The following is a 17,621-nucleotide window of genomic DNA, read 5'->3' as shown; positions in this document are numbered from 1 at the left end:
CTGTCAGCCCCGCTCGGCCTCGTCGGGGAGGGGAGCCCCGAGCGCCGCTGCCCGCAGCTTCTTCCTCCCTCACCTCGCTGGGAAGGGGGAAAAAATAGGAAAGAAAAAGCAAAGAGGTGGCGCGGTTCCACCTGCACTGTCACGGGTGAGTGCTTGAGAACAAAAAGCAGGTGTGGTCAGGTTTGTAACCGCTACCCCTGACATACAGCAAAAGCAGAGGCACGCAAGGTATCAGATCGATGATTACTTCTTCACTGACCACCTCCAAAAAGAAACAGAGCGGTTGCCAAGCCCTCTGCTCCAGGCTTTGACTTGCTGCAGCCCTCACGCCCCACGCAGCCCAGGTCCAGCACCCAACCTGCCTCTGGGATCCCCTCAGAGTCAGCGCTTCTCGCGCACCTCCCCTCCCGCACACAGCACAGCCCTCGGCAGCAGGACGTGCTCCCGTACGCTTGAACCACAGCCATGCTTGAAAGAGAGGCCAAAGACGAAGGAAGTTTACACGGATTTTTAAAAAGGGGGAACTTAAGCCTGCTGCCCCTGCTGACGGCTCGTTCCATCCCACCTGCAGAAGGGGACTCCTCCAGTCATTGCCCTCTGCTTTCTGTGGGAGCTAAAAAACCGGTCTGTACCCAGGCAAGGCAAAGGCTTATCTAGAGCTCTGAGGAGCTTTTGTAGGACTCTAGACCCCAAATCTTGGGGAGTCTGTAGGGAATAAAGTACATCAGCATCATAAAATTAAATCCATGTTTTCTGTAGGTAGGAAATCAAAGACAGGGTGACTTCTTGTCAAGGCAACAGACAAAGGTAGAAGTCTCCACTAGGGTGGAGAGCAAAGCATCAGACTCAGTTCCTGAACTTGCTATCAACCAGCTGAAGGTTTTCAAGGAGAGAAAGACAATAACCAGGGAATATGAGAACACCCACAGTCGTGGGAACAGCCCAGACATTAGGACACCCAGCTATTTCCTAAGTCCAAGTTCAGATGCTAACACCGCCTGGTTCCCATGCAAGGCCCTGGTTCCCAGGCCCTTTAGTACCAGCAGAACACACCTCAGTGAGTTAGGCACAGGAATCTCTCCCTCCTTCCCTCCCTCCCTCCACTGGCATTATAGACTCCTCATACCTACTGCCACTGGAGGGTGATTCTGTCTCTTGTACCGGAGGTTATTTGCATCAATAAGGATCATTGAAGGCAGGACTGTGAGCCTTTGTTTTCTACATCTGGCCTCATCACTGGGGGTTTGCTCTGCTCACATGTTGCATTCACCCTCAAAACAGCCTGGCCTTGGGAAACTTTTCCTGATCAGAGGAAAAAAAAACTGTTCTAGCCAGACTTTCTTTGTGAAAGCTGGAGTTTCAACAAATTGACGTCCTGATAAAAAGCTATTTTGGCAGAAGATTCCTGACCAGTTTTAAGCTTTATCCATCCACAGATCAGTCAGCTCAGTGCTTCTCACCTTGAATTCTTCCATAGCTCTTTTCTCCTGAGGACAATTTGCTTTTTAGATATCCTAGACAAAGGTATGATTATATGATACCCTTACAGTACACAGGTAACACCAACACCCACATGTAGGCTTGAGCCCAATATTGCAGCCATAAGCTACCAGGGACATTATCTTCTTAGTCCTCAAAACCAAAACACATTTGAAAATTGATGAAATGAAAAGTCATGCACAGCAAACGTGGCCAGGAGCTCCTAGGAGAGAACTGGCTATCTCAACCTTTTTGCCCCTTCTATGATACGACTTCATTTCCCTAATCTATGGCGAGTGGAACAAGCAACTATTGATGTTAGACCAATGCTTGGAAAAAAAAAAAAAAAAAAAAAAAAGAAACCTTGCAAATATACAAATATCTTAGTCCTAAAATGTCAGCAGTCTCAGGGTTGCAGGCTGGCTGGAAGTCTGGGTGAATTGTTTCATTCCAACTCTGGAATTCATTCTCTTACATTTTTAATGCAAAGAAAACTCTCACCTTGACTACTTATTCCTTCTTCCCCAAGTAGTTGTATGTGCAAAGGGTTGCAGCAGCAGAGTAGCGCTCAGGTCAGGGGTTGCTGTGCAAGATCACTTCCAAGACAAGCAGTTTGAATCATATATTAGAAGTAGTCAGAAAGGTAAGCTAAAGCCCAAAGAGCAGCACTTCCATCTGCTTCGACAGCAAAGATGTTATGCTCATGCATTTGTGAGGAGCACTGATACACGATCATCAACTCAATAACTATGCAAATGACTACTTCATTCTCAGATTTTAGATGTTTCTTGCCAGGAAAAGAGAATTAGGCCATAGGAAAAAACACAATTAGGTAAGCAAAATTTAATCAGCCCGTTTTGTGAACTGTTGGTAGTCAAGCTCATGTATTCCAAGCGCTTTTCAATTTTTCTACTGATCTGGCCTCAGTACTAGAACTAAGTTGATCCACATCTGGTATGAGGACACAATTGTACTTCTGTCAAATTATCCAGCGCACATGATACAGTGTTTATGCTGACTTCATGCCAGCTTTATCCCAATGGAGGGAGGACAGAAAATACCCACATGAGCGCAAACGTAAAATAGCACTGAGAGATTGCCTGCTTTAGCAGGAAGCATGTGAGTACAGGGAGAATGCCTCAAATTTCATGAACACTACAGCAGCAGAATGAGCTTAAGCTAGATTAGTGTACCATCATACGGCCACAGTTTGCTTTGATCTGGTAGGGGAGAGCCCTCGAAAAACAAATTAACTATATCATTGGACTGTAGCTTTACTTGCCAGAGAAGAAATTCCCACTGACTAATGACGGCATCACCATTCCAGTCCAAGCATGCTCATGATCCTGAAGAAAACCCAGAGCTGAGCTGGGGACTTTTCCTTTAGCCCTGCGTTTCCCTTGAAAGATAATGCAGCTTGCTGTTGAAGGCTACCAATGCCTTTAGTGTATGAAGAGATGCAGAGACACCCTGTGGTGGCAAGAAGAACACAATCATAATTCAAGCAAATTTAACTTGACACAGAAATGGATCAGAGAAGCTGCATCCTGAGGACGCAGAAGACTTTCCCAAGCTGCTAATCATATCACTGCCTCTCTCCTGACCTCCCTCTTCCTGTCTGGAATCCGTTGCCCTGTGCATTTGCATGATAGTCTCTGCCACAAAGTTTACCTCTTGTTCTGTTCTTTTATCCCAGGGGATATCAGCTGGGTCAGGGCTGCTGTGTGCTGCTGCAACTGGAGGCATGGCTGCAGAGATGCTCCATTTCTGGGAAAGTTTCCTGTATCTTAAGCCTACCAGACCTGAGTAGGGAAAATTGTCAATCTCATTTGTAAGTTGCTTTAAAAAATGAAAATTCCAGAATTCATATTTGGTCCTGAAATTGTATTTATATTACAGGAGTTACAGAGGTACCACCATGCTGTGCAAGTAGTCCAGGAATGAAAGCAGTCAACAGCAAACATCACTGCAAGGGAGTTTTGACATCTGAAGTCTTGCAGGTACTGGACCTTGCCTTTAAGAGACAACATACACATGCAACACTGAGGTTCCTAAAACAGTCCACTCCTGTGATCTTCTGTTGTTTCAGCCAAAGGAAACTTATTTTCTCCCAGATCTTTAAGTAGGATTCCTGTTTTAAAGAGCCACTGAACTATTTGTTTAAGGACTGGCCATATAAATTGCTGTTGCTACTTATAAAAGTTGGGGGCAATTAATCAGTATATTGAAAACAATGGTAGTTGAGTTTCATAAGATCTAAGCAGGGAAGAAAAACAAAGAAATCAATCATTCATTCAAATTCTGGGTATTCAGATCTTCTGATACAGCAACACATTTAAATGAAGCATAGGAGGAATTCCCCCTACATCATTAGACTTACATTGGGCACACAGCCAAACAACCACATCTTGAAAAGGAGTGAAATTAAATACAATATATGTTCCAAAGTACCTTTTTTGTTATTATTATTGACTAAGAGGCTTTAAAAAGACCCCTTCTGTGTATCTTTTATTCTTTGTCACCACTTTTCATTACTTACATCTGTACTCTCAATGTTACATTTTCTTCTCTTGATCTTTTAGACAAGAGGAATTAGTACTGAAGGATCCGGCAGTGAGAAGCCTTTGAAGCTCACTTCTTAGAGGTAAGATAAATTCCTGCCTCCCTGGTTGCTGCTTTTTATTAGTCAAAGATTGCTCTGTTCTGCAAGGCTTCACCTCAACACCACTGTATGCTTAATACAGGTCTTGAACTCATAGATTATTTTGTCACAAATTAAAAACTGAAGTCTTTTAATTATGAGGTGGGTCATTTTCTTTCATTCACAACTTTTATTCATTCCTCAATAGTACAGAAATCTGTTATAGTTTCCTTGTACAGGTAAATAAGCTGTTTTTAATTTTTCATAAAAATATTTTCTGCCATTTGTGTGGGAGGAACGGTTCCAACTTGCCTAGGATCTGCAAAAAAGCTGTGGGGGTATCTACCAAGCATGGTAGCAAGACGTGTTGCTCTGTTCCTTCTAGGAATTTATACTTTATTGTTAATATGTCAACATACATTCTTGATATATATATATATATAACAGTGAAAAACTTTTAGGTTCTCATCATGTAAAACGCTGGCACGGTGAGACCCTATTTTCTGCGTATATCCTACTGTAAGAACTAGTTATGGGAGAATTGTACTTAAAAGGTTGGTTTCAGTGGGTGGTGATGAATGTGGGGTGAAAGACAAAAGGGTTAAGTCAGAAAAGTGAGAAGTTCAAAATGGTTGTCAATTTTTATTTTTTATAAAATATATAGAGAGATTTTGATCCTACAAACTTTGTGTGACTTGTTTTAGAAGATGATTCATGAAAAATATTTTGAACAACAGGTAGAAACAGACAAGAGCTTCCAATCATTAGGAGGGGGTGTACACTACCCTCCAAGCCAAACAACCAAAAGTTAATGCAATTACTAAGTATCAAATGTAGAGCAGAGAGACTAATTCAATCAGTGAGGCTAAAGGGATAATTCTTGGAGACAAAGCAATGCAATGCGGAAACGCAGACTAATCAACTGCTTCATCAGAAGAAAAAGGAAACAATTTCCAAGCCTTAACTAAAATCCCCAGTTGGTTCTTCGTCTTTTCAGGCTTCTGGTTTTTGCTTTGCAGTGTTTGTTCCATCTCACAACATTCGTTTGTTTGCTTCTGTTCTCTGCGCAAAACTGTTTCATTGGCTCCTGGTTCTTTGCTTTTATCAAATGAGCCTCCTTCTTTCTTGCTTCTCAGCAATGAGCCTAATCATGAAAGAGAGCACACAGAGGGAAGTATGTATTATATTTAATGTCCAAGCCTACTTTCCGTAATTAGGTGGAATACTGGTTGAGTAAGAATATCTAGAGTCGCCTGTGTCTGCAGAATTTTTCAAAGCACGGATTTGTTCCATCTGATAGAAAGCACCTGCTTGCTGATCTCTACTAAACCTTCTGCGTAACCAGGACTCTTACAGGTTTGTAGAGAAACAGATCGAGACTTTGCCAGGTGCAACGCAGTAAGGGAGTGACTGTTTCAAAAAGCTACTCAGACTTCTGCTTTCATCTGAGCAGGTGCAGTTGTTACAACAGATAAAATGAGCTGGCAGAAAGGAAAAAAGGAACTTACAGAAGAAAGCATAGGAGATGGGAAGCACAGCCGAAAAAAACGAGAGCGACTATTTAAGAAAAGATTTTCTGGATTGAGTCTCTTCTCTGGGTCTCCTAAGAATAAACTGTAAGTACATATGATATTATATTTTGTATACATTTTTAAACAAATTTATTTATACACATTTCCAAAGCACCTCTCAAAGAGCCATGAACACCTTTGTAACATCTGCTGTATTAACTTCACAAACAAGGTAACTGTTATGGGCTAATTAAACAATTTGATCTAAAAAGTAGCAAGTCACTGGCAGAAGTAAGGTCTCCAATCTCGGGCGTCTGCACGTTTTTCTTGCAATCATTTCTTAAGCGTCCTTCCATCCATCACAAAAAACGTGGAGGGGCAGCATCCCTATTTTTCCACGCACTTCAGAGAGCTGCCACTTGGGATAACCCAGGGCTCCATTTCTAGGAGTAACAGTTTTCTGTTGCACCAATATCCCTAGCTCCAGGGTGCAACAGTGGCAATATAGCAGCACCTAAACTCACTGTTCAACAAAGTTAGTGCTAGTGAGTTGCATTGCTTATTTTCCCTACAGTAGTGCCTTTATGCTCGCTACTTTTCAGAGGGAAACGAAAAAAGAAAAAAAAAAAAAAGACAAGCAACGAAAAACTATTCCTTTTATCACCAAATTCAGCAAAGAGGGAAAAATGACTTTTAGCTTACTGTTTGGTGCATCAGTTAGCTTTAAGGTAGTTTCATCATTCTTACAGTATTTGAAATTGTCTTCTTGTGTACTTGTAATTGACATTACTCTTCTTTAACATAAGGTAAACAGAGTGTATGTATCATGCTAAAATCTAAAAATGTGTCTTTCCTCATCCGTTACAAAAGCTGTTTTCTGTACAGATCTCCTAAAAAGAGTCTGTCTTTGATAATGATCATGAAATTACCGTCTTAGCAGGAAGTGCATGCAAGTCTCAGCAATTACTCAGCTAACTACATTAAGCTTGATAGCCACGGCAGCTGGTTACAAGCTTGACATAAGATTAAAATACAGTAGCCAGAAATGATCCTGAGAGCCAGATTCTTCTCTCAGATTGATCCAATTGCTGAACAACTAATACCAAGGGCTCTGCTTTGGAATTTATCTTGCTGCAGTCATGGGGAACTGGAGTGGAAACAGTCAAAGACCATCCAAGAAGTTAGTGAATTACAGTTGTGACTTTTCTTTGTTGTCTATAATTTCACTAAAGCATGCAGATAAGTGCAATTGAAGAAGTAAAACCATGCTGTCCAAACCTTGATCCTTATTTGAAAGTGACAAATACAGGTTTTCCCAGTTTGATCTAAAAAAAAGCAGTAACATAACATCCTTCTCCCACGGGACTCTCACATTAATCGAAAGTCTTCAGATGTTACTGGATGTTCTTTTACAGACACATTACATGGCAGTGCTTTTAGGAAGATTCTGGCCATGGGGGTCTACGGAACTTTCACAGTGGTGTAGCCAAATCAGAAGATCTCTATGGCTCTGTGCTGCTTTGTGAGCTCTTTTAGGGGAACATGCTTAAAGTCTTGATTTATAAGTCACATTTTATATAAAAAACATTGAGAGTGCTTTTTTTTTTTTTTTTTCCCCAGCCTGTCCACCTCTATTGAAAGCCAGTACAAAATAGGGCTTGTCTTACTAGCCAGCATAATTATTTGTGCACGCAAATGGAAAAATAACCTTTATGACAGTACAGATGAAGTCTATTGGGCCAGAAGCCTGTAGTTTAGATGCACGCAGTTGCATGAAAATTATCTTCATGCAAATACATGAGGTTTATGTCACGATTACCCACAGAAAAGGTACATATTAAAGAACTGTGTAGAAAGCTCCTATCTAGCTAGTTGACTTATGACTTAAATTATTATTTATTTATTTATTTTGCATTTTTGTTTTTAAAACTAATGACTTGTAACTACCATCACAACAACAGAGCCAGGCTTCTTTTTCTGCCCACTCCTGTTTTCTGCAGGAGACCGCACATTGCACCTGCTTGTTGAATGCCGTAGAACCTCAGGAAGGGTTCATAAATCAACACTAATTGCTTCTGATGATCTCATTCATCTAGGAAATGTATCAGTTAAACTTGCCACCCTTCTTTCCTCTGACTGTTCTAGCCCTCAGGGAAGGAATCAGATTTTTGAAGACAAGAGGAGATGTTTGCACAGGAAAGGTTCCAAAAAGCTGAAGCCAGCACGAGAGGAAATATGTTCTTTAAGGCAGCCACACTCTGGGAAAATGTGTCCGAAGTGTGAAATCCTTGTCTGCCGAAAATGTGAGACACTGCATTCAGAAAGCAGCTTCATTGCCCACAGCCTGCTCGATCACTATGACAGAGGAGGATGTGACAGCTCTAACACATTGATTGCAAAAGGCCAGCAAATACACAGAGGTGATTAAAGACTTGGTGGGGGTGCCTTGTTGATACCTGACTACATCCAAAATGCTGAAGCTTGGATCCATTCAGGCTGAGCCATCTGTCTGCGCAATCTGTATGCAGCATCAGCAACTACAGCCATACTGTTGTTCATACTTATTATATGTAGCAGATGTCATTCACTCAGTTAACTAGTACAAACTCTGCAAACAAAGATTTGTAAGTAGGAGCTAAAAGTGTCTCAGCTATTAAGAACAGGGAACGGTTTCAAACAATTTCAAAGAGCTTTCTCTTTTTTCCTCTCAAAAAAAAAAAACCCAAGATTATCACATCTAGCTGCAAAAGAGAAAGTGAATATTAAATGCAGAACCACTGGGTGCATTACATTTGTTTGTAATGCACAGGTATGTTTCAGTGTTGCTTATAGTCTGAAATATTAAACTTATTTTAAATTAACTGGCATTAGTGTATAATTTGATTGGGGGAGGGGTGGAGGGGAGGGGAAGAGAACTTCTAAAGGCTATCCTGGCCACAGAAAATTGCAGATCACATTCAAATGCCCTTCCAGAATTTCCGAGCTTTTACAGACATTCAACGCCTAGCTTATGATCCAGCACCTCTCCTTAAGAGAAGCAGTAACAATAGCAACTCACAGAGTAAATATTTAAGCCTTATTTGGGTTTAAGATCTGTGTAGTGCAGCACTGATTAAAACAGTATTCAAAGTTTAAACAGTGGTATTCAATGTTAAGATTATGAGCGGAACCCACACCTTGAGCTGTCCATCTCCATTCCCTTCACAGGGCCTGGAAGGACTTGCCCAGTGACAATCAGGAGAGCAGGAAGGTGACAAGCCAATATACCATGCTAGGTGGTGTGTGGCGCTGCGGTCAGCCGTACACAAGACTATTTACCTGTATGGAACTCAGAAATACAGGGTAAGCATATAAACAGCCTCTGGAGCAGATTACGTCTTTTCCTCCCATGCTAACTGCCACAACTCTATATGTGGGATTAATTCCTTGCTGTTGGTAGGGCACAGACTGAACAGACTTTGTCTCACATAGCCATAAATATTAAGGATTCTTTTATTTAGCCAAGCAAACAGAGCATGAGCTGGACCTCTGTTTAATCACTCCTCTTACTAAGTTCCCAAGTCACTAATCCACGGGAGCAAGGAAACTGTCTCCTTCTGTCTCTCTCTGTCCTCCCTCCCACCCCTTTGGGAGTTGTTCCATTTTTGATCAAATCAATGTTGGGTAAGGGGACTGGAATCCACATTGTTTCTGTCCCTAGGGAGTGCTGTAACTGTGCTGCATCATCCATTCTAATGTTGTTGGTTACCCGCCTCCCTGCCCCACGGAAAACAGCTTCAATAGGAGGAATCCGTAGCCAGGTAAAGGTCATTCCCACATTCCTGAGCAACAGTGCTCAGCTCCCTTTGAGATAAACTAGATGAAGACTCAACACTCCTTACGCAGAGGAGGTAAAGAAACAATTTCAGAAACTAGAATGAGCTGCTTTGGCTCTTGTACAGGTGGTCAAATCAGAATGTGCACCCAGAGAGTGTTCACTGGGCAAAACCCAGTAGGTAAGGTAAGCAGGAGAAAACCTCGGGCAGGATTCTCAAACAGGAATGAGCCACTCTCGGATTCCTAACCTCTGCCCAAACTTCAGTGGTTGTAGGCACTCCCAGCAACAGATGTAGACTTCCAAGACAAAAACTTGGATCTTACAAACATCCTTGCACTACAAAGGGTTTTAATCCCTCAGAAACCATGTTTCCATGGCGCTTGATTGTTGCTTCTGCTCATTTGCTTCATAAAAGCCAAATGGTGCCTGGCAAATCAGAATTAACCTTTTATGTTTCCCTGTGACAGCTATTCTTAAAGTGGGATCCTTCATAAATTTCCCAAGAGTGAGCCATACAATTACTTAAGGAACGTATATTTAGCCCCATCCCACTTCAACAAGCAACCCCAGGGGAAACTTTGAGATAAACGCCTGAGGAAAACAAAGTGACTGGCTGAAAGTATGAAGGACTGTCTCATCACAACTGCATCACATTAAATCTGATAGTCCAATACGGTAAAACCTGTTAAAATAGGTCATATATTTGAGCTGACTTTTAGACAGATGTTCTGGAGGTGACATAACAGATAAAGTTACACCAGTATCTGACTGGTAAAGTTTTCCGTTGTGGTTTGCTAGAGGACAGATAGTGACAGTAAGTTCCTCATGGAGGCTCTTGGGCTGCAAAGGCATCCAAGTAATACTAGTTTGCAAACCCACCTCATTAAGGGAAAAAGCTTTCTCTTCTTCCCACTTCATCAACAGTTAATGCTATTTTGCCACAGTATTGGAGGAAGAGCTAGTAATAAGAGCAGGATAAATGATTTCCCTAGGAATTACAGGTGGGAGCAAATACCCTCTTCTTCATCAGTCATGAAGTCACACTTGGAAAGAACTACATGATTTTTATTATGCCTTGAGGTAGCACGAACAACATGGTAGTCATTTTCTCAGTAGCATTGCCTGTTAAAATTATTGCACCTTTCCTGGATCAGATATTAACATCTGCCCCAAAGATCTGCTTGCTGTTATTTATTCCCGAGACCACATTTGTTCCTTCTGCTTACTCAGGTTTATATGAAAAAGTCCCCCATGTCCCTATGGGAATGTCAGAAAATCCAGCTCTGCCGACTCCATGGTCCCTGAACTGAAAATTAGCTGTGCTCCCTAATAAGTGATCTGTGTGGGCAATAGGTTATGCGTGCTGGTTCCCAGCAGAAACTGTTAGAGGAAGCTGTCACATCCATGAGATCTAAACAAATTTTCTATGGAAAGACAAAGCTAGTTTTCTGAACTGAGATGCTAAAATATGAAAGATCAGCCATTCCTATGTAAAGGGACATAGGAATGGCTGATCTTTCATATTTTAGCATCTCACAAGATTTTATCTATTATAATCTTACTACAACTGATTTGCAAAGATATTCCAATTACAGAAGTAATTTCACTACTAACCTTACACCCAGACTATATCCACCAGAAGTCAGTAGCAAACAGATGTGCCTCAAACAAAAAAGTTTTGCGCTGGAAATAGTAGAGTAGTCGGACCGGTACAGTGGTCAGGCAATAAAAGCACCACTATCTTGAGCTTAGTCTGGCTCTTATCTAGGGAGCCGGGCCAGAATAAGGCACATTTGTCTACAAAAGAATGTCTTATCTAAACTGTGAGGTCCAAAAGCAATGCAGCATTGCCATCTTGTATAGCAGCAGCTAGTAAAGCTTGCTTTCCATCATGACAACTCTGCTCCCTCATCTCTCAGCATTATTACAACAGAAAGAAAGATTTTTAAAACAACTAAATGGTTTTTAAATGATGGAATGCATTATGTGAGCACAGGATTTCAGTTTTAGATTTTAAAGCCAGATGAAACTCCTAATTATATTAATACAATATATTGTGAAAAAGTAGTAATAGAAATACTGATTACATACTTAGAAGATTTAGGCTTGAAATAATTCCTAAGAAATAAAGCTGTGGTCTTAGCCTGACATATTAATTATTAAGAGCCGCTAACATTTAATTATCTCATTTCAACAGCTCTAGGAAATTAAAGAGGAATATTGGACTCTATTATATTAAACATATGAATAGGCTCTGTCAAAGGCATTCACTAGAATGTGAATGATTTAACAATCAAAACACCACTGTCAATTAAAACTGAAACAAGCATAAAGGAGAAAGGAAGTAACTCCATTGGTGAGAGGCAAATCCATGGAAGCTTTTTCCTTAGAGAGCAAATATAGGACAAGCTGAATTGTAAAAGCAGCATTTGTCACCAGTAGTCACAAATAAAATAATACAAGGTAAGGAAAGCAAGACCCACCAATTAATCATGCAAAAGAGAAATGGAATATATACAACATATACATTCCATATATTGTATATATACACAACATATAGAACATATATGTTGCATACACCCGGTTTCAGTTGTTTTTAAAAGCAGTGTCTAGGTATCTTTCCCCCCGTGAGAAACAATGAAGGACTCGAGAAGCAGGATTGGTTTTAAAAAAAGTCATTTTCCCACTGGAAATGTGCAGATCAGAGTAAAAGTAGACTTGGAGAAAAGCAATTACCATAACATGGGACCATCTGAACTGAAAGTGTTTTATACCCAAATTCACAACTTATAATTAGTTTTTCTACAGGTGCAAAAAACTACATCCTTTCCAAAGCTTTCACAGTTTTTTAAAAGGCTCTATTTCTACTCACTGCTATGAACAAAATCTTGAAACTCTCATATTATAATCCGAGCACATCATGCCTTCTGAATTCTGCAAATGGTCTGAGAGCTTAGAAGAGGAAAAAAAAAGATGATCCTGCTCAGCAGAAATTAACCTACCACTTCAACACTACAGCTGGATATTGGCAGGTAGGTACAGAAATGGTTATTGATCTCAAAAAATTCTCAGATTTCTCCTCATGGATGAGGAAAAGCAGAAGGGACAGTCTCTCCTGGCACTTTTGCAAAGCAGCTCTGTTTGTTGTTTTTGTTTTCTTTTGAACCAAGATCTCTATGCCACAAAATAGCATAGATTATGGAAACCCAGGGAAAATGGTCATCTGTTACTAACATAACTCAGCAGACCAGCACTACACTTAAAATTTAACATGAAAGGGTCACAAAGTTAACTTTGGTTACCTTATAAGCACCGCTTAACGTAAGGCTCCTCCCTGAGAAGTCAACCTGGAAAAGCATTCTTGTGAGGTATGCTACCCTCTCAGCAATCTAAGACCAAATAAGTCTAGTTTACATGAGGAAAATGCATCATTTTCTTTTGCTGCCAAACATGAAAACACACTGTATAACAAGCCTCTAACATTTTTTCCCCTCTTGCTAATAAATTGTCAAGAGTAAGTGTAGTGATTTAAAGACAACCAAATGCAAGTTTTTTAAAAATCCTATTTGAAGGCTATTAACCAATACAAATACTGAACAGAGGTAGTATTTTATAGTCATCTCTAAACACAAGCTATTTCAAAGAAGATGGGCAACAAATGACATTGCCCATCTCAAGTACATTTATAACCTGCATTAAAGTCACATAGAAAAAAATCTCATGATTTTTAAAAGATGTTTATCTTTACACCTCACAATATCCCAGTGGTAATTGGGAAGACTTTCCTGCATCTGGAGGTCACTGCTATTTCCTCCATTTTTAAAGATGGGAGTCTAATACACAGGCTAGACTGACTTGTTCTAAGTCTCACAAGAAGCCTGTGGTAGAACATGGAACTTGCTTGCCTTCTTCATGATAGGTGCGAGCAAGGGACCATGCTCCCTCCTAACACATACCTTGCACACTGGCCAGTCAAGATGAACCGGCCAACTGTATCTCAACTTCTGGGAAAGGTTGTTCAGGGAGACACAAGGCATCCTGGAGATGTTTGAGTACTCCAGCTCACAGACAAATATAACACGTGTAGGAATTATTACTTAGCTAATTCACAGCATGTAAATTTGTATGAGGATAAAAAGACTTCTTTTAGAGTTGTCAAATGCAGAGTCATTTCTTTTTAACCCTTCCTCCCATCTGCTTCTACAAAAAAAAGGGGGAGGGGACACATGGCATTCCTTAAATACTACTACTACACTACAATATAATGATAATGAAAAAGAACTTGTTACTTTTACAATATTCTAGAAGCTGAGGTCATTTTATACAGACTAGCCCCAAGAGTGAGGACAAGAGAATGAGAATCAAACCAGTACATAAAATGCTATCCTGGCTCTCTAGTTAGGACCAAAAAACCCAAACAACCCAAAACCAAAACAAAAAAACCCACTCTCAACAAAGTAAAACCACCTTTAATTAAATTCCTACATAAAACAACATTTCTATGCAAAACAACTGTTTAGTCAAAAAGTAAATATATATGTTTAATTCTCTTTCAAATGTCAACAAGAATTGAGAGCTACCAGTGTCCTTTGGAGAACAAGCAGTAGTTAAAGTCTATCTTGCTGATGTTCAGAAACAGTATGTTACATCTTTTAACCAGCAGTTCCTATTGCACGTAACAAATTTGCTCTCCATTTAAGCACCTAAAAGCCTGGTACCTCACTAAATAAATTAAAACAAATCCAGTTTCTTCAGTAACCATCTTCAACACAGATATCTCGGTAAAGCAACATTACTGCAAGCTTTTAATAAATACAGAAAGAAAAGATTAATGACTTTTCATTGGTGTTTTACGGAATGATCTTTTCTCATAAACACTTGCTTTCCAAAGCATTGTGGTTTTTGGTATGTATGCTCTAAAAATCACTGTACTATATTTAATGAAGATTTTCCATATGTGTTTATAAGTCAGTACATTTGCATGGCACACCTAATCTGAGGATAAGAATTTCTATATATGGCTGTAAGGAATTTCTTGTTGAACCCAAAATAAATTCATCTCCTAAGGAGCTGAAAACAAAGCCCTAGAGGCAGAATGGGAGACCATTATCAAGGAGGGATTTTCAGACATGTTTGGAATTGGCCCAGCTTTCTCTTACTTAAGGACTTCTTTTGTGTGTATTATGTCAGGGGAAGGAAACTGCGCAACCCTGAACATTTGGATGCTGCATCATTTTCAGAGATGTCTCCCCTTTTATCACCACCTCCTCCCCCCCGCATTACAAATGCCTGTCTACTCTTCTTTCGGCAGCAGTATAAGACATTAAGCAGCTCCCTGTAGTACAATGATACTGTGGTTGCTATTTACAGTAGAATTAATGCATCTGTGCCACTATGGCAGAATTCATATGAAAAATATACACATGGTCATTTTTAGCTAGATTAGAATATCAACAAAAATTTACTCTTCAAGTCCTGATTTTAAAACAAAAAACAGTTCTGTCAGAGGTCTTCAAACCTCCTAAGTGTGTTAGAGTACATTACCCTAACATATAAAACAAATATTTACACCTCCATAAAGTACCAAAGAATATTTAAAAATGCCTAGTAGCTCTCAGCGTGCAAAGTCAGCAGGAACTGATTATCCATGTTGTTCACTATTTGTAGACACAGTCTTGGGATCAAGCATTCAGAAGCAGAGTGCAAAAGAATCAGAAATTATTTCAGCCCATTTCTTTTTGTTCTTGCCTTGTTTCCTTTCTTATTTAAATAAAGTTTTGTTGGTCCATACTACAGATCCCATTTAAAAACACTTATCAAGGTAACATTCAGCTTAGTGCAAATCCAGAAATCTTCTAGGATCTGTAATCTTTTCGAACAGTGTGAGCCATCCAGTTCACTTTAGTAGTCCAACTTTCCCGGAGTGCTTCATCAAACTTTTGCTTAAATTGCTTTAGTGCCTCTTCCTCACTCTTCCCTAAGGCAAGGGAGTCCTAAGACAGTAAAGCAAAACAAGACAAAAACACACACACACAAAAAAGAGTCTTGTTAGAAATTTTAAAACCATAGTTAGATCCTCCTTCACCTCTTAACACAATCCACATTCTGCTTTTTTTCTATTTTGACACTTTTTAGCCTACTGTTCATTTAACAATGCATCAATGACATTTTCTGGGTTTAAAGGTAAAACTAAAAAATAATTAAGCAAGTAAGTTTCACCTTTACAGGTCTATGCTTGTGCATTGAGCCACAAGGCAAAACACCCCTGAACTGACTACACATAAGATGCAGGGATGCAGAACTCATCACAGAATAGTTGAGAGGAACATATATTCACTGTTTCCTTTGACTCAGAGGACAGAACACAGACCTTGTTCTACATAGCTGAAAAAGAATACTTTGAGAACTCTATGGGAATCTTGAGAGAAATGGAAATCAATTAAAATTTATTCATCTTTGAATCAAAATTCACATACTGGAAAAATGTTAGGTCCTGATAAGCTATAAATCTTATTTTTACCTTGAGATACTGGATGTCCTTGACAGAGGTTAGCTCTGGAAGCCCTGCAGTTAACATCAGTGCAAAGAGTGTTATAAATAGGTTTCCATGTTTTCGCAGAATCAAGTATGCTTCTTCACAATACTGGCGGAACCTTTATATGCAACCACAAAACACATGCAATGAACACAACACGAGAACCTACGCAGTTGACAAATATGTAATCATTTCCAAAAATTGTTATCTGGACTAAAATATATATCCTAGGAACATGGTAATAGAAAGGACAATTGAGATTTGTAGGAAAAAGTGCAGAGATGCCTAGAGAACCTCCAATGCGTTACTACAAGATATCCCATACCTGTCTAACAAGTCCTTAAAACACCGGTACAAAAGGCCAAAAGCTTTACAATAAGCAGAGTTCTTCAGAAAGAGCAAAAAAAAGCCAAAGGTAATGCCAGCATTCCATCTCCCTGATAATTTGGTAGGTGAAACGCGCTGGTGATGATATATAGCGGACCTATGCTGGAAAATCAAAGGCTCTGTAGTAGTCCCTGCTGATCCAGCCTATCCCTGAAAAGTAACTCCTTCCTGCTAACATGGTCAAAATTGAACTGACTGCCAGATTTGGCATCAAGAGCTGTCACACAGACACTTGAGAACTTACTCAGTATCCCTAGATGTGTCACTGTATTCTGTCCACTGTCTAATCTGTAAATTTCCACAAGAAACTGGAAGACCCCTTCAGACTAAGGAATTACACTTCAAAGAAAAATTCTCTCCTGCAGCAATTTTCAAGTGAAAATGGAATCCTCCTGCCATTTAAAGTACACCATATTCTGTAGGTCTTGCAATAGCACAGTCACCTAACATGCTTTTAAAAATGGAGCTATGGGTTGATTTGCTCACTCTCCAGGAGAGAAATGGTTCGCTGGCAGTTATTTTCCATTCCTCCCAGACACACCATTACAAACGTATGCACAAGTTCTTCTTCCAGAAGTAGCCATTATATTTCTCGATCCATATCTAAATGCTTAATTTTATTTCTCTGACAGTAAATTCTTCCTGTGAAGACTGATAGCAATGTGAGAGCAAAACATCCAGAATGACTGTCCCATCGGTTGGTGGGAGTGATACAGAAAGGAAAAAGAAAAATCTGCCTTAACAAGTAGAATCTAGGAGTGTAGTTTTCCATCATCACATGCCTTTGTTTTCCATTGTAGGTCTCTAACCCAAGATGGACTAGCACATTGAATGCACATTGATGGACAGAAAGCAGAGAAGGGAGACTGTCCTTTAAGAACAGTGCTTCATCTTGCTTGAAAAATAGTCTGTGGAGTCCCTCCCTGGTGCCTAGTGCTGCTGAAGGTTTAAGAGTGGGAAACAAACAAACAAAAACAACAACAAAACAAGCACAGGAGAAACTGCCATCTCCTGCATCATCTACTGAAGACAAAATGGACTGTACCTTTCCACTGCAAAACCGCAGTTTCTGATGTACAAAGTAATCTTATACATATTCCAGTTTAAGTAGAGAAGTAGATTGTAACATAAATGCATCAACACAGTTACATGGGAAAATTAGCAAAACCAAATCCACACAGGTTCTTGCTGTGCTGTACATTATCAGTGGAGATCATCTCAGTTACAAAAGGAAGAGATCAAAATAATACT

At 39.9% G+C, this 17,621-nt stretch overlaps 1 protein-coding gene and 1 long non-coding RNA gene across 19 annotated transcripts in view; one reads left to right on the top strand and one right to left on the bottom strand.

Moving 5' to 3' along the window:
• Position 1: 1 nt before the first annotated feature.
• On the top strand, positions 2 to 17,616 carry LOC121074505. 7 transcript variants are annotated; one of them, XR_005822389.1, is made up of 8 exons: positions 2 to 145; positions 3,176 to 3,285; positions 3,379 to 3,479; positions 4,062 to 4,123; positions 5,574 to 5,736; positions 7,777 to 9,521; positions 12,363 to 12,480; positions 17,171 to 17,616. It is a non-coding gene; the product is annotated as an uncharacterized LOC121074505 (long non-coding RNA). The 7 variants fall into 7 exon arrangements; XR_005822386.1 differs by having other exon boundaries at positions 5,574 to 8,051; positions 8,839 to 9,521; XR_005822391.1 differs by having other exon boundaries at positions 5,574 to 8,973; positions 9,332 to 9,521.
• PIK3CB (phosphatidylinositol-4,5-bisphosphate 3-kinase catalytic subunit beta) overlaps positions 13,898 to 17,621 on the bottom strand; it is a 129,165-nt gene continuing 125,441 nt past the window's right edge. For all 12 annotated transcript variants that reach the window (XM_040566639.1, XM_040566637.1, XM_040566638.1 and 9 more), the window contains 2 exons: positions 15,969 to 16,101; positions 13,898 to 15,441 (listed from right to left, as the gene is read on the bottom strand). In XM_040566639.1, coding sequence (XP_040422573.1) covers positions 15,304 to 15,441; positions 15,969 to 16,101 — 271 coding nt within the window. In that variant the 3' untranslated portion in view covers positions 13,898 to 15,303. The remainder of the gene's footprint in view (positions 15,442 to 15,968; positions 16,102 to 17,621) is intronic.

This window comes from Cygnus olor, chromosome 9 (assembly GCF_009769625.2).
Source record: "Cygnus olor isolate bCygOlo1 chromosome 9, bCygOlo1.pri.v2, whole genome shotgun sequence".
Classification (NCBI taxonomy): domain Eukaryota; kingdom Metazoa; phylum Chordata; class Aves; order Anseriformes; family Anatidae; genus Cygnus; species Cygnus olor.
Note: the sequence above shows the minus strand (reverse complement) of the source record. Positions and strands in the feature narration are given on the sequence as shown.